Below are 18,667 nucleotides of genomic sequence, written 5' to 3' on the forward strand. Positions count from 1 at the left end.
GATAGACCTGCTCTAAGGGAATTGCTACATTGCAGCTAAAATGAAGCTACTGCTCTCTGTATGTGGTTACTTGGGCCTATACCCCGAATCTGACAAAGAAAAGAGCACGAATTTTTACATCAGCTGGTACAAAATACACATCTCCACAAAATTTACACATCTTACCACACAGTCTAGTCACTAGAAGGAAGATTTAATGAAAAAGTTTGTTTAAAAATAAAAATCCACATTTACATCAACTGCAGAGAGTGTGGGTGATTCTTCAGCTGTTGGCAGCTCACCTCTATTTTCAGCTGTATGAAAAGCACCAAATTAGACTAAGTTCTTTCCTCCCACTTTACCCATGGCTATTGGCGATGCATTATGTTAAGTAATTGCCCAGTAATGCAGCCGCAGCCACTCTTTGTTCTTTATGAAAATAAGAGAGCTTTCACTCTAGGATTCCATGATGCTTCTTTAGCCCCGTGCATTAAAAAGGGACAACTCAGAAATATAAGGGGGAAGGAGCAGAAACGATACTCCTGAAGCGCTAATATTACTTTACCGGTTTCTGCCTAGAAATAATGACACGGAGCTGAGTGTGCAGCCCATGGAGGAGCTCCGAGCGCGGCAGGGCCGCTGGCGGGCGGCGTAGCCGGGAGGTGGCACCAGACAGCTTCGCTTCTCCCGGGCCGCGCCGGGGCTTCCACCGGGGCTCCTCCCGGGCTCCCCCCGGGCTCCCCGCGGGACAGCGGCCGCCGTGCCGGCCAGCTCTGGCCCCGCAGCGAGGCACGGCCAGAGCCTGAGCCCGCTCCCCGTTGGGCTGGGAGTGCAGCACGGCTTCTGCACCTGTCCCTCCCCCTATGCCCTCGACACCGTGCGTAGGAATAGCTCAAACGGCAGTGCCTGGAGGAAACTCTGCACTGATGTAAACTGAGCCAGGTCTAGTATGACCGATGAAGCGTGGCAGAGAACAGGAATCTCAAATTCATCGATACCAGGAACGCACTAGGTTAGTCTGAAGGCGGCAGGGACTACTTTTAAACATCTTATACTGAAAGCCTGCGAAAGGAGCTTGACACCCTGGGAATGGCAGAGTGAGCTTGGCTCGGCTGTTGAGCTGAAATCCATCCCATCAGGAGGCAGAAACCGCAACCCAAGGAGGGCTGGCCAGTGGGTCTGGCGGGAGGGATCTGTGTGAGTGCGGGCAGGCACCCCCTGCACAGTGGGCACTCCCGTACTGCGTGAAGAGACAGACTGGGAATAGGCACCGAGCACCACAGGACAGCTCTGCTACAGAGAAGAGGGACAGCAAAAAAAGTAATCCTCTATATCAAAAGTTGTCAAATCAGCTGTTCACAGCAGCACTGCACTTGGCGGAAATGCCGAAACACTGGTTCACTCCTTCTTGCTCAGCCCCTTCTCAGTATCATCTGTGTGCTGCTTTGCTGTGTGACCAGAGAGCTCTTCACGCTGTGAGGTCCTTGTAGTTCTCCCTTCAGTCCCTTCTCTGGTGCAGTACACCGTGGGCACTTTCATCTTTCTGATCTCTTCAGCCTTTTCTCTTCAGTTCTGCATGGATGGGGTTCTGCCCTATTTCCAAGCCACGACGTAAAATTATTTTCTGTGCAAGAGAGGTCTTTGAAGTCTAATTACATTCCCTGTTATCCCTGGAGATAGCCATAAAAGACCCCCGAAATCATTCCCCTGGGACCTCGAGCACTGTCTAAATTTCCCTGTGTATGGGGAGTGGCACTCAGGATTGCTGCATGCAGGCACTGAGTGCAAGAACTCCTTCATATTTTACCAACAAGTCACTACATGCTTACCAACACACCACAGTTGCTGGAAAGAGCAGCCTCTCCTCCATCTCCTCACCTCAGATGTCAGTTTTATCAGTTGCTCCTGAGTGCCCCCCCGACCATCGAAACTCCCCTTTGGACATTCAGATCCCTGCACTCTCATTCAGTCCTTCTTGTACCTGCTGCCTATTTGTGGCCCCTCAGACCACCTCCCATCCTTCTGCTTGCTTCTTGCACTTTCTACCCATTTGCCACTTCTTTCTCCTGTTTCACTCCTCTGCAGACCTCATCACAGGTTAATTCTTCCAGAGCTCATTGTTCCCAGTTCTGTCTTCAGCTGAATTTTCTGCTGTCCACGATTTCTCACTCCACAAGTGCAGCAGCCTCAACACTGCATGCTCTCCCTCAGCCTCTGTTCCTCAGCTCCCACTCCCCTTTCCTCGCACTGCCTTATCCTGAGCTTCTTACATCCCTAATGGTTTCAAAGACCCCATTAATCTTTTCCTGACCACTGGATCTTTTTTTTTTCCCACTGATATCTGAATCTTTGTCCAGCAGGAATGTCTCTACCCAACCAGTGAGTTCCCACATACCCCTAGTTATCTGTAATGCAAGGAGGTGGTTTTATCATAAACTAAGCCCACTCCTGTGGAAGGATAGAATGTAAGAAAATAAAGATAGTGCAGAAAGTTGTCTCACACCTGAGGAGTTCAGCTGTACTAATCTCTAAAGAGTAAGAACAAGCTTGCTCTTAATAGGCCACAGCTGTGTCCAATAAGAAGAGTGCTACAAAAGAGTGAGTTAGCTAGGTGTGAAGAGAGTTGGAGTTTGTTAGCTGTGCTGAGGAGAGAGCTAGCATTTGTTAGGTGTGCTGTGAAGAGAGTTGAAAGCTGTGAAGAAGAAGGAGTCAGTGCTGTGAAGAGCTGCCCATGAGAAAACACCGAGAAAGTATGAAACTTTTGAAATAAGATGACAACACACTCCTAAAAGTCATCTGTTCCCACTCAATCCTGTTATTCACTCCTCAGGAACCAGCACTATTTTTCATAGGCTCCATACCTCAAAACAGTTTCCAGAGTGAAAGGTCTTACACTTCTTTCTTTTTTTCAACACATCAAGGTGTTTGCAGGCATAATTCACTATTTCCTAGTTTTCCTTCATCTCATCTTGAGTGTCTTATAATAAAGCAAACCCATAAGGGGATGCATGTTGGGTCCTAATGCTAGGCAATAAATAAATTGATCTGTGGGTTTGCTGAAGTATGCAGCTTGTCTTCTCTCAAGTAACTTTTGAACATAAAACTTCTTTTTAATATGTATTTAAAGCTTGTCATCTTGAAACAGCAAATCCTGTATTATAAACAAATCACAACATTTGTTTTTAAGCATGTCCACATCTGTTTATATAAAATCATTTCAATGGCACATAGATTTTGTTCCAATTTTCACAGTCTCAAACTTTTATCCTAAATGTTTATAGCATGGCCATGTATCATTGAAATAAATTTTGTAATGTAAAATATCAACAATATGTTAACAATAGGATGCATATTTTATTTATGTTTTTTAAACTATTATCTTCATTTGTAGTCTGTTTAGTTTAATACACAGTCACTCTAAACTCTTCCAAGTGCTTCCCCCTCCTCTGCTTACACTCACTGACATGCCACTGCCATTGATTGATTGTTGTTTGTGTTGGTTTGGATACTTCCAGATGATTGCTACTAATAACCAGTACTAAATTCCTGAAATATCTGCCTGATTCCTTTTCCTAGGCAACTTCATTATGGTGTCATATGAAGCACAGTAAGCCCTAGAAATATTGTGCTGCAGGAGAGAAATAATCTCCAAATGGAGGGATAGCTCAAACAGAGCATTGTAAAAAGCCATCACACTGAATTCTGCATGCATCATCTACTGCATTTCAGCAAAGGCCAAGCTTCTTAGACAGCTCTCTGAGGAGATCCCTCAGCCTTAACTATGATTCTTTTGGGGCATAGTTTTGTGCTCACTGCCCTTTGCTACTGTGTGCAACTCATCGCCTAAACGAGGTTAGATCAAAAGGATGAGGTTTAATCAACTTCAGTCAAGAAGCAGACAGTGACAATCAAGAAGCCTAATTCATTTTTACTGTAAATGTGTATTGGTTTGTCAAAAAAATCAAAATAGTTCTTAAGAGTTAGAATGCTGTTAATTAAAAAAGAAAAAAACCCCAAAACCGCAATACAACAGCCCAGAAGGATTATGAATTGTAACCAGTACCAACAAGACACAGACTGCCAGTAAGCCAGGACCCACTGGATTTGGTTTCTAATTATTCATTTGCCTGCTTATATTTGGAGATACAGAAAGACAGGAAGAGAATTGTCTTTGGTACAGACAAAAAATCTTTTTAACAATGTTTTAAACTTAGGAGCTAGCTGCATAGAGGTCACAGAAGTATCTTGAGTTGGAAGGGACTCAAAGGATCATTGCATCAAACTCCCTCTTTCTGCAGAACTAGCTAAAACTAAAGCAGGCATATGGTCAGAGGGTGCTATATTTAAAAAGAATGAGTAGGCTCCATAGGTGCTGGAAACATCAGAGAAAGGAACAAAGGTGGTGGCACTCAGATAAGGTTAACTTATAAGGTAGTTTACACCTATAATATTATTTCTGTAAGATGAAGAGGTACAAACACCTCTTTATCACCAAGGTGAGGTAAAAAACCAGTGGGGATGATTTTTTTTTTTTTTTTAAAGTATGCATGACTTGTCCCTCATATCTTCCCCTCCAAGATGTGTCATCCTCTTTGGTTTTTTACCCTGCTTTTGCAAAATCTGTTAGGTTAGTTTTGGCCTGTTTTGGTCCTTTGCACTCCACCTGATGTAATCACTGTCGATTTACTTGTAGTCACTAAATTTCCCAATATCATATTTTTTTCACCTTCAATTGCATTTCATTTGATGGTATCTACATTCAAGAGAGTGGGTGAGTCCTTATTTTCTAATTTGGCATTCAACGGGGATCAATTGAGCAAGCTTTGGTGCATGTCCCTGCACTTGATGGCATATGGCATGCCTTTGATGGCTTTAACTTTGGGAAAGATTTTTTTCTTTCTTTTTTTTTTTTAAGTATCATTATGCATGCCATGTTCATCATATCTTCGCCTACAAGTTGTGTCTTCCTACATGAAATTTTCCCCTGCTTTTGAAACAGCTGTTAGGTTAGTTTGGCCTCTTTCAGTCCTTTGCACTAAAGCTCATATACTAGGAGACCATTTTTTGAACGCATGAAATCTCCCGATTTCCTGGTTATTTGGGTTTTTTGCAATTGCATTTCAAATAATCCTATCCCAAACACAGGGAGTTTGAAAGCCTTTCTTCTTGATTGCACAGGATCCCGTTTCCCTTCCCAAGAGGAAATAAAAGCTTGCCCAATTGGTCGCCATTGAAATCGCAAGATTCAGTTTCCTTTCCCGAAAAAAAATTTCATTTCCTTTTGGGAAGGGAAAAGGAATCTTGCGACCCCTTAAAAGACAGACTTACAAACACTCTAGAAAGGATATATCATCAAAGAAATGCAATTGAAAAAAATCCAAAAAAATGGAAAATCGGGAGATTTAGTGACTCCAAGAAAGTGGTCTGGGCGGAAATGAGGTGCAGTGCAAAGGAGCAAAAGAGGCCAAAACTAACCTCACAGCTGTTGCAAGAGCAGGGGAAAAATCAATAAAGCAGACATAACTTGGAGGGGAAAATATGAGGGACATGGCATAGATACTTAATAAATTTAAAAAAAAAAAAAAATTGGCCAAACACATAGTCATCAAAGGGCATGGCATGCCATCCAGTGTAGGGACACGCAAGACATACACTAAGGCTTGACAAAACTGATCCCCACTGAAGGCCAAAACAGAGAAGAAGGATTTAGGAACACTCTGGAATAGAGATACCATCCAAAAAAAAGAAATTGAAGGAAAAAAAAAAATCGCGAAATATAGTGACTAAGAGAAAGTGGTCTGGGTGGAAATGATGTGCAGTGCAAAGGACCAAAAGGGGCCAAAACTAACCTCACAGCTGTTGCAGAAGCAGGGGAAAAATCAATAAAGCAGACATAACTTGGAGGGGAAAATATGAGGGACATGGCATGGATACTTAAAAAAAAAAAATCTTGACCAAACTCATAGTCATCAAAGGGCATGGCATGCCATCCAGTGCAGGGACCTTCACCAAGGAATGCAAAAATTGATCCCCCTTGAAAGTCAAAACAGAAAAGAAGGACTTAGGAACACTCTGGAATGGAGATACAATCAAAGAAAGGAAACTGAAGGAAAAAAAAAAGAAAGAAATTGGAAATTTAGGAACTACAAGAAAATGGACCGGGATTATAGCATGTGCAGTGGAAAGGAGCAAATCAGGCCAAAAGTAACCTTACAGATGTTGCAAAAGCAGAGGAAAAAAATCAAGGAAGTAGACAGAACTTGTAGGGGAAGATATGGGGGACATGTGATGGATATTTTAAAAAAGAAAAAAAAGAAAAAAATGTTCCCCAAAGTCAAAGCCATCAAAAGGCATGTGATATGCCATCAAGCGCGGGGACATGCACCAAATCTTGCCCAGTTGATCCTTGTTGAAGGCCGAAACAGAAAAGAACGGCTTAGCAGCACTCTGGAAATGAGATACCATGAAAGGAAAGGAAATTGAAGGCAAAATAGCAGTGGGGTTACCTGGTAGCCTCTCCACTAATGAAGATCATAGCAGGCCAGCAGCCCATTTAGGGTGTTCTCAAGAACTCAGGACTCTAGAGGACAACATGGCACAAAGACAGGCCCTAGAAAACACCTGGCTGAATACATCCTTCAAGACAAGAGAGCTCTGTCTTGTGAAGGAATATAAAGAGAGAAAAATATCTCCATTTGTTCCCAAAAGGGTAAATCAGGAGCTGGACTAATAAACCTGCACATGGCTAAATCCAATGCCTCTGTGTTATGCTCTCTCCTATTCTTATGGCAAGGGAGCACAGGCATTCTGAAGGTGCATTTTAGTTCAACAGACTCCATGCTGCTCAACTTTCTTCAAATGGTATTGTTTGTTAGAAAATTTGTCCCAACACAAATCACTTTATGTCTACCTACACTGAATTCCATCTACTACTTTATCACTGCCATTCACTTTGTCAATTTGTTGTTTCTCACTTTGTCAATTAGTTGTGTTTCTTTCCAATACTTTGATTTTGATGGATCTGTCATAGTGAAGAGCTCTGCTGTGAGATGCTCTGTGGGCTCCTTCATAGCAGGGAAAAGCTTTTTAAAAAAAGTGCTTCTTTTGTATGGTGATCGTATTCTGGCCCTACTGATCTGCCATCAGGGGAATTGCTTCTATGCCTTTTGCAAACTGGTCCCCAAGCATACTTACAGGCTGCCTTACAGCATCCACCTTTCTCCCCTTCTTTCCCAAGCACTGTGAGGCTCGTCAGCATCAGCTTTTTCTCTACCTCCTCATACCTCGCTGTTGAACATTTTGACTCTGCGTCTGTTTTCCACTATTCTTCAACAAGTTGCTCTAGGGCATACTCACCTGGTTCACTGTTCAAATCTGGCCCTCCAAGTACCTGTTTGGATGAAAAAAAGATGTACCACAAATAGCAAGGAGGTAAGGCAAGCCAAGTCATTGCTCTATACCCTCCTGGTGCAGGACATGAGCAGCAGCAACAGACCTTCTGACAGAGTCAGACTCGGAACTGTGGCAGAAAATATTCTCATCACACTTTTGAAGTCATCTGCACAGATTCCGAATCCATTCCCATCCCCACTGTCATTCTTATCCAACAACTGCCAGCTGGAGACAGATGGCAATCTCTGCACTAAGTTTTCATACTGTAAGATGAAATACTTAAAAAAAAATCAAGCAAACTTCTGTCAGTTTGTTTTTTGCCTTTTGACACTGCATCCTTCCATCAGACAGATGAATAAACTTTGCTGCAAGAAAGAATACTAGTTTGTCTGTCAAACCAAACTAGTTCAAAGAAACTACATTGCTTTTTTGGTCAAATGATAGCAGAGTTCAAGATTGGTAAAACACATACAGAAACAAGACTAAAGGATGCACTCTAGGACTGATCTTGAATGCTAATGACTCCTGATAAGTCCAGCTATTTCACAAAGCTCTGTTTTATTTACACACAAGATTTCAAATCAGACCCTAGCACTTAAAAAAAAAAGGGTTTAAGCATCCAACTCAGTAGCACAGCAAATAGGATAAAACTGGCATTTCATTAAAAGCAAGGTTGTCAGATTTGTACAAGTTTGCAGACACAAACTGTAAGAAAGCAATCCATTTAAACCAAAGACTACAGCAACTAGAACATAATGAATTGTTAGAACCTTAGAGAGGAAAACCTAGCCAGAAGGTTAGCACTATGGCCCCAATCTGTAGTGAGGGGGAAAAAGAGAATGATTTAGCCAATTTCTGCAACAAAAGTTGAGGAAATGGAAAATCCCTGATGATAGGCTAAGCCTCTCAGAACAGTGTGCATAGCTCAGAAGTAGCAGAAAGTGGTATTAAATTGAAAGGGATAGCAGCTCACCTGCCTTTAGACAAAACCACCCAAGACCATTAGCAATAAAAGGTTAAAGAAGAGTATATGCTTGAGGACTATTTTACTTTCAGGTAGGATTTGACATTAGAAATGTCATGGAACATAGGCAGGGAATTTACAGGAAGATTAGACAGAAGTTACAGCCAGTGATTTAATGCGAAAGGTTTAAAGAGGTTTTTGAAATTTCATGGATGAAAAGAACAGATGTTTCTACAAAAAGATGGCTGTGAGATTTCACTGAGTCACAGCAACTTTAAGCAACAGCATTTCTGGGCAGATAGTGCAGAAATAAGTAGGTAGATGGGTTAGTTAGGGTACAGTGATGTGGGTGAGGGTTATCCAGCAGGTAAAATTTAAAGCAACAGAGAGGAAAGTGTAGTGGAACAGTACCAGAGCAAGCTAAAAAATAAAAATTACACGCTTAATTAGGTGTGAGCAATAAAGCAGGTAGAGCAAGTATGTGACTGTAAAAGTTTGGACTGGGAGAAGAAAGATGAAGAATGCTGAGTGGATGAACTTCAAAGGGGATCCAATATGGGAAGCAGTAGACAGGTGCACTAAGTGGAAGAGTTTCATGGAAATTCAGGTAATAGGAGAGGCAAAGTAAAGTCTGAAGCAGAAGGAAGAGTGTGTTTGAGTTTACTGTGTTCACCTGCCAGATTCTCAACAGAGACTTTGGGGAGAGATGCTGAGGAGGGTGAGATGGAGGGAATGTTTCACTGCAGAACATGAGTGTATGTAACAAATGTTTGTGAAGCTCAGAGCATGATGGTAACAAGTAAACAGACATTGGGAAGGAATTTGGATGTTGTCCTAATTTTCTCAGCCATTACAATATTATTATGTTTTCTATTTTATTTTCCAGCCTTGAAAATTGCCACTTCAGAAAAGATTATGACTCAGATAAGCCTGAATTCAGAATGTTAATAAGGTTGGATAATTTGGTTTAATCTCTCAAAGAAATTATGAAAATCTCAAGCAGCTTGCAACCCTTTACAAAGAAGGCAATTTTGAAGTGCCCAACCCCAAAAGGCAATTCATTTCCTTATGATTTTAAGAATGAATCATGGGTTTTACTCTAAATTAAAAAATGAAATATTTTTTTCCATGGCAAAGGAGACCAAGATCATCCTACCCAATCCTGGTGGTAATTTTACCTCTAGGGAAGAATCTCATTCCATAATATATAAAACCCAATATCTTAAGGCTTAAGGACCCTTATCATTACGCCAGTTTAAAACATAGCTAATAAAATGAATTGTATTTCTAGGACTTAAGAATATCCTGAAGATTTTTTTTCCTTTGCAAGAAAAGAGAAAAGTGTTGTTTTAAAAATGTTTGCAAGCTATTAAGCTGTTCTCCCCTGTGGCAGGAAAACATGCAGCGTGATACTTAAACTATTTGGGACTTTATCCCTGAAAGCTCTCCAGCACAGACAACTTTATTGAGATGCAAACATCTGACAGTCAGCATTTTTGTATTGGGCACTTAGGCACAACATAACTTCTGTTAATTTATAACAGACTATAAAGCAAACAAAGCCTTTTTGGCACAAAAAACAGATTTAAAAAAACACCAAAAAACCCCCCAAACAACACCCCCCCCCCCAATCTCACAATGTTTTTTACAGTAGAGAGGGGAAAAAAAAAAATCCAACAGCAGAGGTAGATGCAGCTAAAGCCTGGATATGTCAGCTCCTACACATAAGAAATGTGGGCACATGGGATGTGAAGCAGGGCAGGCACATCTAAGCCTTCCTAGCTGCTACAGGATGCCACAGAGAGAGGGGCTCAAGGGGCAGCTGGCATGACCTGGGGTAGAAGAGAAGCGAGGGTGTCCTGAGAACTAAAATACATTGTTATGTTTCTCAATATACACACCATGCTGTAAGTAACAACCTTCTAATCTGAAGTTTTTGCTAATATTTGGCCAGCTGTGCTGTTCATGGTCTGTAATCATGAGGGCGAAATACTGTTATTGTCACAGTTACATGATTCTCTCAAGAAAAGCTCTTCATCGTATAAATAGAAAACAAATTACATGACAGGAGAGACAAGAACTCATATCAGAAATCCTTTTTCTAGATTATGTTTTCTAGAAATACAATTGAGTACTTGTCTATTTTAAAAACTCTACAGATAAGAGTGCAGGTAAGAATTTTTTCTTCGGGAGAGTGCTTAGTCAAAACTTCTGTTAGGACCAACTTTACTTATTTCATACTGCTGAGTAGTAAAGAGTAGCACTAGTGCAGAACTATGTTTTTACCATCTATTTTTCTGCCTATCTACAGCTTTCCAACCCAACACTGAACAACTAGCTGGTTTTGTTTGGGGATTTTCCCTTGGTCTGAAAGATAAGAGGTTTTGTCTGCAGTAATGAAACTGCACCTTAACTTCCACGTATTTAAACTGCCCTCCAAAACCAACCACCACACCAGAAACACGCCTAAATCCAAACCAGGGCAGAAATCAGATATGAGTTCAGTGAAAAGTCCAAGTAAATGAATGATCACCAGAAGGGCAGAGAAGGTTGGCAGGGCGAGACTGTGCCCACTGCTGTGAAAGAGAACGAGGTAGAGGCTTATTTAAGGCACAAGTGGCTACATGGACTAATCCTGTTATTTACATTGTGCAGAGAGCCTAGCAGATACTTGGAGCTCCACTTTGCTAGATATTTTTTATTCCTAACACCTATATAGATATATTTCTGTAAAAAGAAACCAAAAATCCTTGCAAAGTTTATATTCTGAAGTACTACTGAATTTTAGTAACTAGGTGGACAAATTCAGGACTGAATCTGAAAAGAGGAGAAAACGTGATCATGTGCTCCCAGTTAGGTAAGCCCAGGCTATATAGATTTCCTCCGAGTGATGTAAACTTGTATCTTATCCTGAGCCAGCTGGAAAGGTGGCACCAATACACTCCCTGCCCTCAGCATACCACTTATAAAGCACGATTAAGCAAGCCCCAAGTCTATTGAAAGCTGTGATTTTCAAAAGTACCACGATCAATTTCCAGGGTGCTACTAAGACATAGTGAGTTCGGGAAAACAAAAAAAAAAAAAAAAGCTGCGTTTTCCGTGCAGGTTTACCCATCCTATCACCTATACAAGCTGTTCAACAGATAGCACATGCTCCCACCACGGTCCTTGCACGTTCGTTTTTCCTAACATTTAACCCAGTTAGGTTTCCCCACTAAGGGCTGTTATTATTATTATTAAAACGAGACATCTGTCAAGTCTTTGCAGCATGACTGTCGGAAACCCCTTGAATCCTGGCTCCTTGTAACGTCAGGAAAACACAGGATCTTTCCCAAACTTCCGCCCGCGGGAGTGAACTTCCAACAGGCTAGCAGCAGCCTGCCCAGCACCGGCGCGGCCCAGAGGAAGTCATTCTGCTGCGGGAGCCACTGACCTCGGGCTCTTTCCCACCGTGCCCCGACCCCGGCGCCCGGCGCAGTGGCGGCACCGCGCTTTGAGGCCAAGCGGGCGCTCCGGTCACAGCGCGGCGTGTCCCCGATGGCAGCGTAGCCGCGGGCTGACGGCGCCGGGCTCCGCACGCGGCTCTCGGCTGGCCGCCGGAGACAGGGGCCGGCGGTGCCGCCCCAGGGCCGAGCCCGGCACCTGCCCCGCGGGAGGCGGCCGCACGTCGGGGCCCTTCAGCCGAGGCTTTGCGGCAGGTGCGGGGCGGGTTTGGCGAAGCCCCCGCGGCGGGGTGTGACACCAGACCGCCTTCTCCGGCCCCTCCCGGCGGGGCTCCGGCAGCCCCCCGCCCGCCGTCCATTAAAGCCGCCGGGGAAGCGGAGTGCGGCCGACGCCGGCGTCGTCCCGGCCAGGGCATCCCCTCTCCGTTCCTGCCGCTCGTCGGGAGCGCCGAGGTCCGTGTCCGCTCCCGCGCCGACGCTGCCCGGGGCAGGTGCCAGGGCACCGCACGGGCCGGCAGCCGGGGCGGTCGGGTCGCGGCATGCACCGGGCCGGGCGGGGCTTCCCCGCCCTCACCCCATTGTCGGGGCCATCTCGGCAGTTTCCGCCCTGGCTTCGGCTGTGTCCGCGCCGCGATGGGGAAAGGGGAGGGAGCTCGGGAAGGCTCGGGGCCGCGCCGCTCCTTCCGGGACGGCGGGAGGCGGTGCCGCTCACCTGGTGCCGCCGGCGCTGTGCAGCGCCCGAGCCGCGGCCCCGCCGGGCGGGAGGTGAGCGCCGGCCGCGCTCGCCCCGCCCTGCTGCGCGCGGGAACGCGGCTCCCCGGGCAGGCAAGCGGGCGGCGGGGGGATGGCACCGGCTTCGGGGGATGGTACCCGATGGCCCGGGGCGAGGGACGGCGCTGCGCGGCCGTCGTGGCCGCAGCGGGCGGGCGGAGGAGGCGGGTACTGCCGGGCGGCCCCGGACCGAGGGGTGAGGGGAGCCCCGGGGAGCGAGGGGCGCCGCGCCGGGGCCGGGCGCCGCGGTCCGAGCCATGGGAGCCGAGCGTGCGAGGGCGGGCGGTGATGGAGACCCGTCCCCTGGGGTCGGGGGCTTCCCGAAGAGTTCGGGAGGCAGCGGGACGGGGATGGGCAGTGCGGCGGGACGGCTCACGTCCCCCCTTTGTTTCGCTCCAGGGTGTTTGTGCTTCTCCGAGCCTCTCTCCCCGCCCCCGACTCTCCCTCCCCCGTCTCTCCCGCCCGACCCGCCGGGACCTCTCCTCTCCGGGCGGCAGCAGAGCCGCCTCGGGGCGGGCGGCGGCAGCGGTGCTGGTGGGGCGCTCTCGCCGTCCAGCCCGCCGGGAACATGGCGACTGGCGGCTACCGCAGCGCTGGGGGTAGCACCACGGACTTTCTGGAGGAATGGAAAGCTAAGCGGGAGAAGATGCGGGCGAAGCAGGCACCGCCAGCCCCGGGCGCACCGGGCGGGGGCGAGCCCCGTCCTCCGGGGGGCGGCCCCTCCGCCGAGCTGAACAACAACAACAACCTGCCCCCCGACCGCGCGGCGCCCCCCGCCGGCGGGGCGCTGAACTGCGTCAGCCTCGCCAGCGCCGCCCTGGGCCGCGGCGCCCCCGCTAAGGAGCCGCCGCCGCCTCTCGCCGGGAACCGCGGGGCCGAGCCCGCCGCCGCACCGGGCTCCCCCGAGGGCGAGGAGAAGCTGGCCGCCAAGGGAAAAAGCTCGGGCCCCAGCGCCAGGAAGGGGAAGGGGCAGATCGAGAAGAGGAAGCTGAGGGAGAAGAGGAGGTCGACAGGTGTGGTGAACATCCCGGCCGCCGAGGTGAGCGGGGCCGGGGGGGCGCGGCCGCAGCGGAGCCACCGCTGGGGGCGCCGGGCGCAGCCCCGGTGCTGCTGACGAGCGCTCCCCGCCCGGGCCCGGGCCCCCCGCGCGGCCGGGCCGAAGCGCGCTCCCTCCGCTGCGGGCAGCTGCGCCTGCCGGACGGACCCGCGGGGGTCGGGGCAGGGCGGCGTCCCAAGCGACGGACAGATGAGGTGTCATTTATCCTAAAGAAGCTAGACTTGTCGTAACTTGTGGCTTTTTTTTTTTTTTTTTAAAGTAGCTTCTTGTCGACAGAGTAAGTTCAAACCTTTTGGAGGATCAAACTGAGACACGTGCCTGTTAAAGTATGGTCGAAACAATAGTAACGAGAGAAAATTGATTTATCAGGTTGGAATAGATGTTCAGGTGTAAATATTATTCAGTTTGGAATCCAAAAGAATTTCCTTCACTGGAAAAAATGTGGTGGTTTGAAGAACATTTTTTTGAGGCAGAGGAAGATATTTTTATCAGCCAACACCACTGTCCTCTGTGGTTTGCTACTAGTATAAAAATCTGGCATTGATTTGTAATACTCCTAGAGGAATTCAGAAGAATGATAACTAAGGTTTTAGCTTGTTTTGCAGTTATTAAGAAAGACTACAGGAAACTGAATAGAGTTGGATTTCTGTCTATAGTTTTGAACTAGAATGGTGATCACCATATTTTTGTAGAAAAAATATTTTAGTTCTTCTGGTTAATATTATGGATTATTAAAGTAGGTCTAGAAAATTAAAAGTCTTTGTTTCTGAAGCAGCAGGAGAAGATGAAATTGTATTCTTCACACCTGAAGTTACTAACCCTTGCTTGTGACATCCTAGGCACTTTCACAGCATACCCTTTCATGTGAGGTGGTCTTGGAAGGTTGAGAAGTGAGTTTCAGGAAGAGTAGAAATGTTTATATTTATATGCAAGTAATGAGTAGAAATGAGTGAGTTTCAGGAAGAGTAGAAATGTTTATATGCACAGTCTATAACTGTGGTTTTTGAGAACAATTACTTGCATACTTGTAAGTTTGAGGTAAAGAGTTTTGGCATAGGTCTTCAGTGTCGGTGTTTTGTAAAGTGGTGAATACAAGTGAATTATTTTAGTTTTTTTTTCAGGGTGTGCCAGCCTCATAGACTGTACCTTGTTTGTTTTATATGGACTCCCCCTTAAATACCTGGCCCTTGTGCCTTTTATAGGAACCTTAAAATGCTGCATTTTTACTTCTCTAAGTGAACTAGTCCTAGCCCAGTCAGTAATGGTTTTGCACATTGCAGCAGGTGTTGTATGGTGTGATATTTTAGGGGTCTCTGTTGTGTACCCTGTCCCTTCTTGTACACTCTTTGGTTGGTTGGTTTTGAGCAGTGGGTTTCTTTTTGCTCTTTGAGACTAATGTCCCAGTTCTTTGAACTAGTTTTTTGAACTCCTTTGGTAGTTTTTGGATGGTGTGGTTTGGGGTTTGGTGAGTTTGGTTGTGGTTGGGGTTTCTGTTTGTTTTGTTAAAGTATTACTCAAAATGTGTCTTACTTTTCAGGAAAACACATTCCTTGCTCAGCAGCCATTAGAATCCTGTGTTTGAATTTACTGCATTTTAAAGGATATCTTTATTTATTAAGGGTAACATATTTTGGCATTGAGAAACAAGTTCCCACCTGCTCCCTAAACTTTGCTGAGTGTCGCCACATGTTGGCACTTCTTGGAAACTTCTTGTACCTTTATACTAATTGCTTCTATAAGTAGCAGTTAAGCATTTCATCACATTTTTGGGGTCAAATTTTAATAACTGTAGGTAACTGTCGTACAAGGTGTCACTGGAGAAGCTTGCTACTAGTAAGTGCTGCATTTTTTACCAGTATATACTTATGCAGATCTATCTCTTTTCAGTATTTTGCCTTTCTTAAATGTTTTTATTCATTGCCACATGCATTCCTAAGAATTGTTTAGGTAGGGAACACTAGATCATTCCTGGTAGTGAGCAGCTTCAAAAACAGTCTCCAGTGTCAAATGTGAGTACCTACTTATGGGTTAATGCTTTGCAGACTATTTACTTGTCTTTCATACAGCTCTGTAGTCATGAGAAAATATTTTAAAGTATTGACTCAAGCTGGTCAGCTGAAGTTCTCAGACAAAAGAAGGCTGTGATGTAGATGATGGCTTGTTGGAGTAATCTGCAACACTCCACTTTCTTGCTGTCTTGCTCACTTGATGCTAGGCAGTTTACTGCACAGTCAATACATAGTGACTTGGTAGTAGTAGTACACCCTACCAAGGTGTATTTTAACACTTGTAGCTCTTCATGGTGTATGTTTTAAAATTACTTCTCAGGAGATGTTATTTTAGAGCTTTGCTGGGTGTTTCGTTGTCTTACTTTTCAAGAAAATAATTTTTGTAAGAATGAAGTAGACATTTTATGCTAAATATCTCCCCTTTATGATCATTGTGCCACTGTGGTGGAGACCAATAAGATCCTCTGAAATGAAAACTGGTACCTGTTGAAAAAATGCACTCCTAGAAGATACAAAGTGCCTAAAAGCTTTTCTGCCCAAAACTGAATACAAAAATAGGTTTTGCCCCAAAGAAGTAGGATTTAATTTCACTTGCAATGCACCTGGAGAATTTATTGATAGGAAAGGTGGCAGAATAAGAACAGTTTGTGTTGTCTAAATTATATTGAAACAGACATGGAAAATGTTAGCAGATTACTTATTAATGACTAATTTCTCTCCTATTCAGTGGGAAGATAATAGGGCCAGTTCCTTAAAGAGTTCTGTGTCTTAACTGTATTTTGTATGGGTGTTGGTGGAGGACAGAAACCATAGTGGAGGCTGTGAAAACAGATGGTGACTGGTTGGAAGTTGACAATGCTTTGTATTTAGAGACTCCCATTATAAAAGTAAAGGCTGTTTTTTTTACCTTCTCAGCCCTAGTGCTTATCTAAGTAATGGTGACTTTTCAAAATGTCAAATGTTTTTCCTTTCAGTGCTTGTAGTTTCTTGAAAGTTGGATTTTGTCTAAATATTAAGTGCTGTGGGGTTTGGGTGTTGTTGATTCATAACAATTCTTCAGGTTGTAAAAGGTAACTGAATTATATGCACCTGCCACTACTTTGTATGTTATCCTCCTTAAATATTAACTTTTATAACCGTTTTTAATTATGTTTGGAATGTGTTTCTCGGTTTGCAGGTACTCACTTGGTGCAGGTGTTGAGTTTACTTGCAGCATTTTTCTCATTTACAGTTGTGCTAATGCCTATTTAAGAAACACAGAGCTCCCATTATTCACTGACAGTGCTGTATGAGGATCCATGTATAGGGTAACAGTTATGTTTTGTATTGTTACCATAATTATGTCCTGCTGCAAGCAAGCCATGCTGCACTGGTGAAACTGCAGCTTTTCTTCTGTAACTTTACATTTGAGGATTATGCTGGTATAGCTGTGTAAGCAAGGGTTTTTGTTGTTGTTGTTTGTTTTTCCTGAACTCCAGAAAGGAGAATTACAAATATTTTGGTGGTTACTTTTTTTAAAAAGGTGTATATATAATGTATATATAATCAAAATCTTGGCTCATTGAGGAAGGACAGTTGAGTTGTATAGCTGGGTTTTATGTAATGTGTGCAGTATAGATAAAATTTACATTTTTTCTTAACCAGATGGAAGTCATCTAAGTTGGGAAGTGTTCTTTTGCTAATAACAAGGTGATGAAGGATTTTAAAAGGTGTAAGGAGCACTGATCTATGTATTTTGTACTTGAGGCTGCCAGGCCTGAGACACAAGAGTCTCCTGACCTGTTTGTGGGAAATACTGGAGTGAAAGGTAGAAGTGATTCAAATATGGACTCTGCAAAGGATGTTCAGCCAGTCTGTGTTCATCTCTTGTCTTATGAACAGCAGTAAAGATACAACTTTTTTTGCATCCCCACTGATGGCTCCCTGTCAGGAGTCTGCCTGTGTGTTTAGAAGGCAGTGCATGTGTGGTGCTTGGTAGCTGTCATACTGAGCAACAACCTTGGAAGGAAGTAGAGCAGTGAGTGCTTTCTGTGGGGAAAGAGAGTTCCTGCTACTAAAGAAGTCCAATGTGCTTGAGACTAATAGAAAATTGCTGTGTTCCAGTTGGAAAAACGTCAAGAAAATTTAAGTGCTGCATATTTCAGGCATAGCAGTTACTGTGTGTGTTGTAAAGGAATTGAAATCCTTCTCTGAATGGCTGGAAATTTGAGAGAGGAGTGGAATCCTGTACTGGCTGTTGAGCTCTTTTGATTAGAAGTTTGCCTTCAGCATTATCTTTCTTAGTGATTCCCTACCTGAGGATTAAAGTGTCTTCATGTTATAGCTTGAGATTAATGAGGTAGTGTCTTTCCATTGTCTAACATCAGTTGTGTTGTAAAACAACTTGTTTGGTTTTGTGTGTGTTGAGGAAAAAAGAGCCTCAATAAGGTGGTTGTTCAGAGTACTAGAAAAAAACCCTGCATCTGACTGATGTGCTTACCATTCATGCAGATGTAGTAGTGTTATAGTGGAAGTCTGAAATATATTTATTTGATCTGGACAACCATTCATGATAGGTTAGACCATTCTCTTGCTGGCTTTGTCTAGTGAACACATCTTACTAGGGTTCCATTTATGGTTCTTCCTTCAGATGTGGCAGGGTAAATAGAAACATTTTCAGGTTCTGATGGAAGAATTGTATTAAGATTGTTTATATCCAGTTTGTTTTGCTTTTAATGCCTTTGGGAATTCTGATTTTGACCAAGTCTCCTGACAACACCTGTTCAATGGGCATATTTTCTTCTTTCCATCTTTTTTTAGCACATGATAAGCTTATAATTTTTTGCAAGTTTTGTTTTGTTTAAGAATATGCTTTAATATCCTGGGTAGAATATTAAAGGATAGTTAGGTGCTGGAAGTTATTTGTCAAAAAAACCCAATCACAACTAAGTTTATTAAAAACTTAAAAAGTCTGGAAAACTTTCAATCCCAGAATCCATGTAGCAGCTTCTAATTCACTGTGTGTGTACCTTCCAAGCCTGGTGTGCCCATCCTGTTGCTTATCACTGGCAAG

The 18,667-nt window shown here is 44.4% G+C and overlaps 1 protein-coding gene across 1 annotated transcript in view; it reads left to right on the plus strand.

Annotated features, from left to right (window-relative positions):
* Window positions 1–12,477: 12,477 nt before the first annotated feature.
* The window catches only part of PAWR (pro-apoptotic WT1 regulator), a 72,340-nt gene continuing 66,150 nt past the window's right edge, over window positions 12,478–18,667 (plus strand). The window contains exons 1-2 of the mRNA XM_059846863.1: window positions 12,478–12,543; window positions 12,949–13,588. Coding sequence (XP_059702846.1) covers window positions 13,118–13,588 — 471 coding nt within the window. The 5' untranslated portion in view covers window positions 12,478–12,543; window positions 12,949–13,117. The remainder of the gene's footprint in view (window positions 12,544–12,948; window positions 13,589–18,667) is intronic.

This window comes from Haemorhous mexicanus, chromosome 5, assembly GCF_027477595.1.
Source record: "Haemorhous mexicanus isolate bHaeMex1 chromosome 5, bHaeMex1.pri, whole genome shotgun sequence".
NCBI lineage: Eukaryota > Metazoa > Chordata > Aves > Passeriformes > Fringillidae > Haemorhous > Haemorhous mexicanus.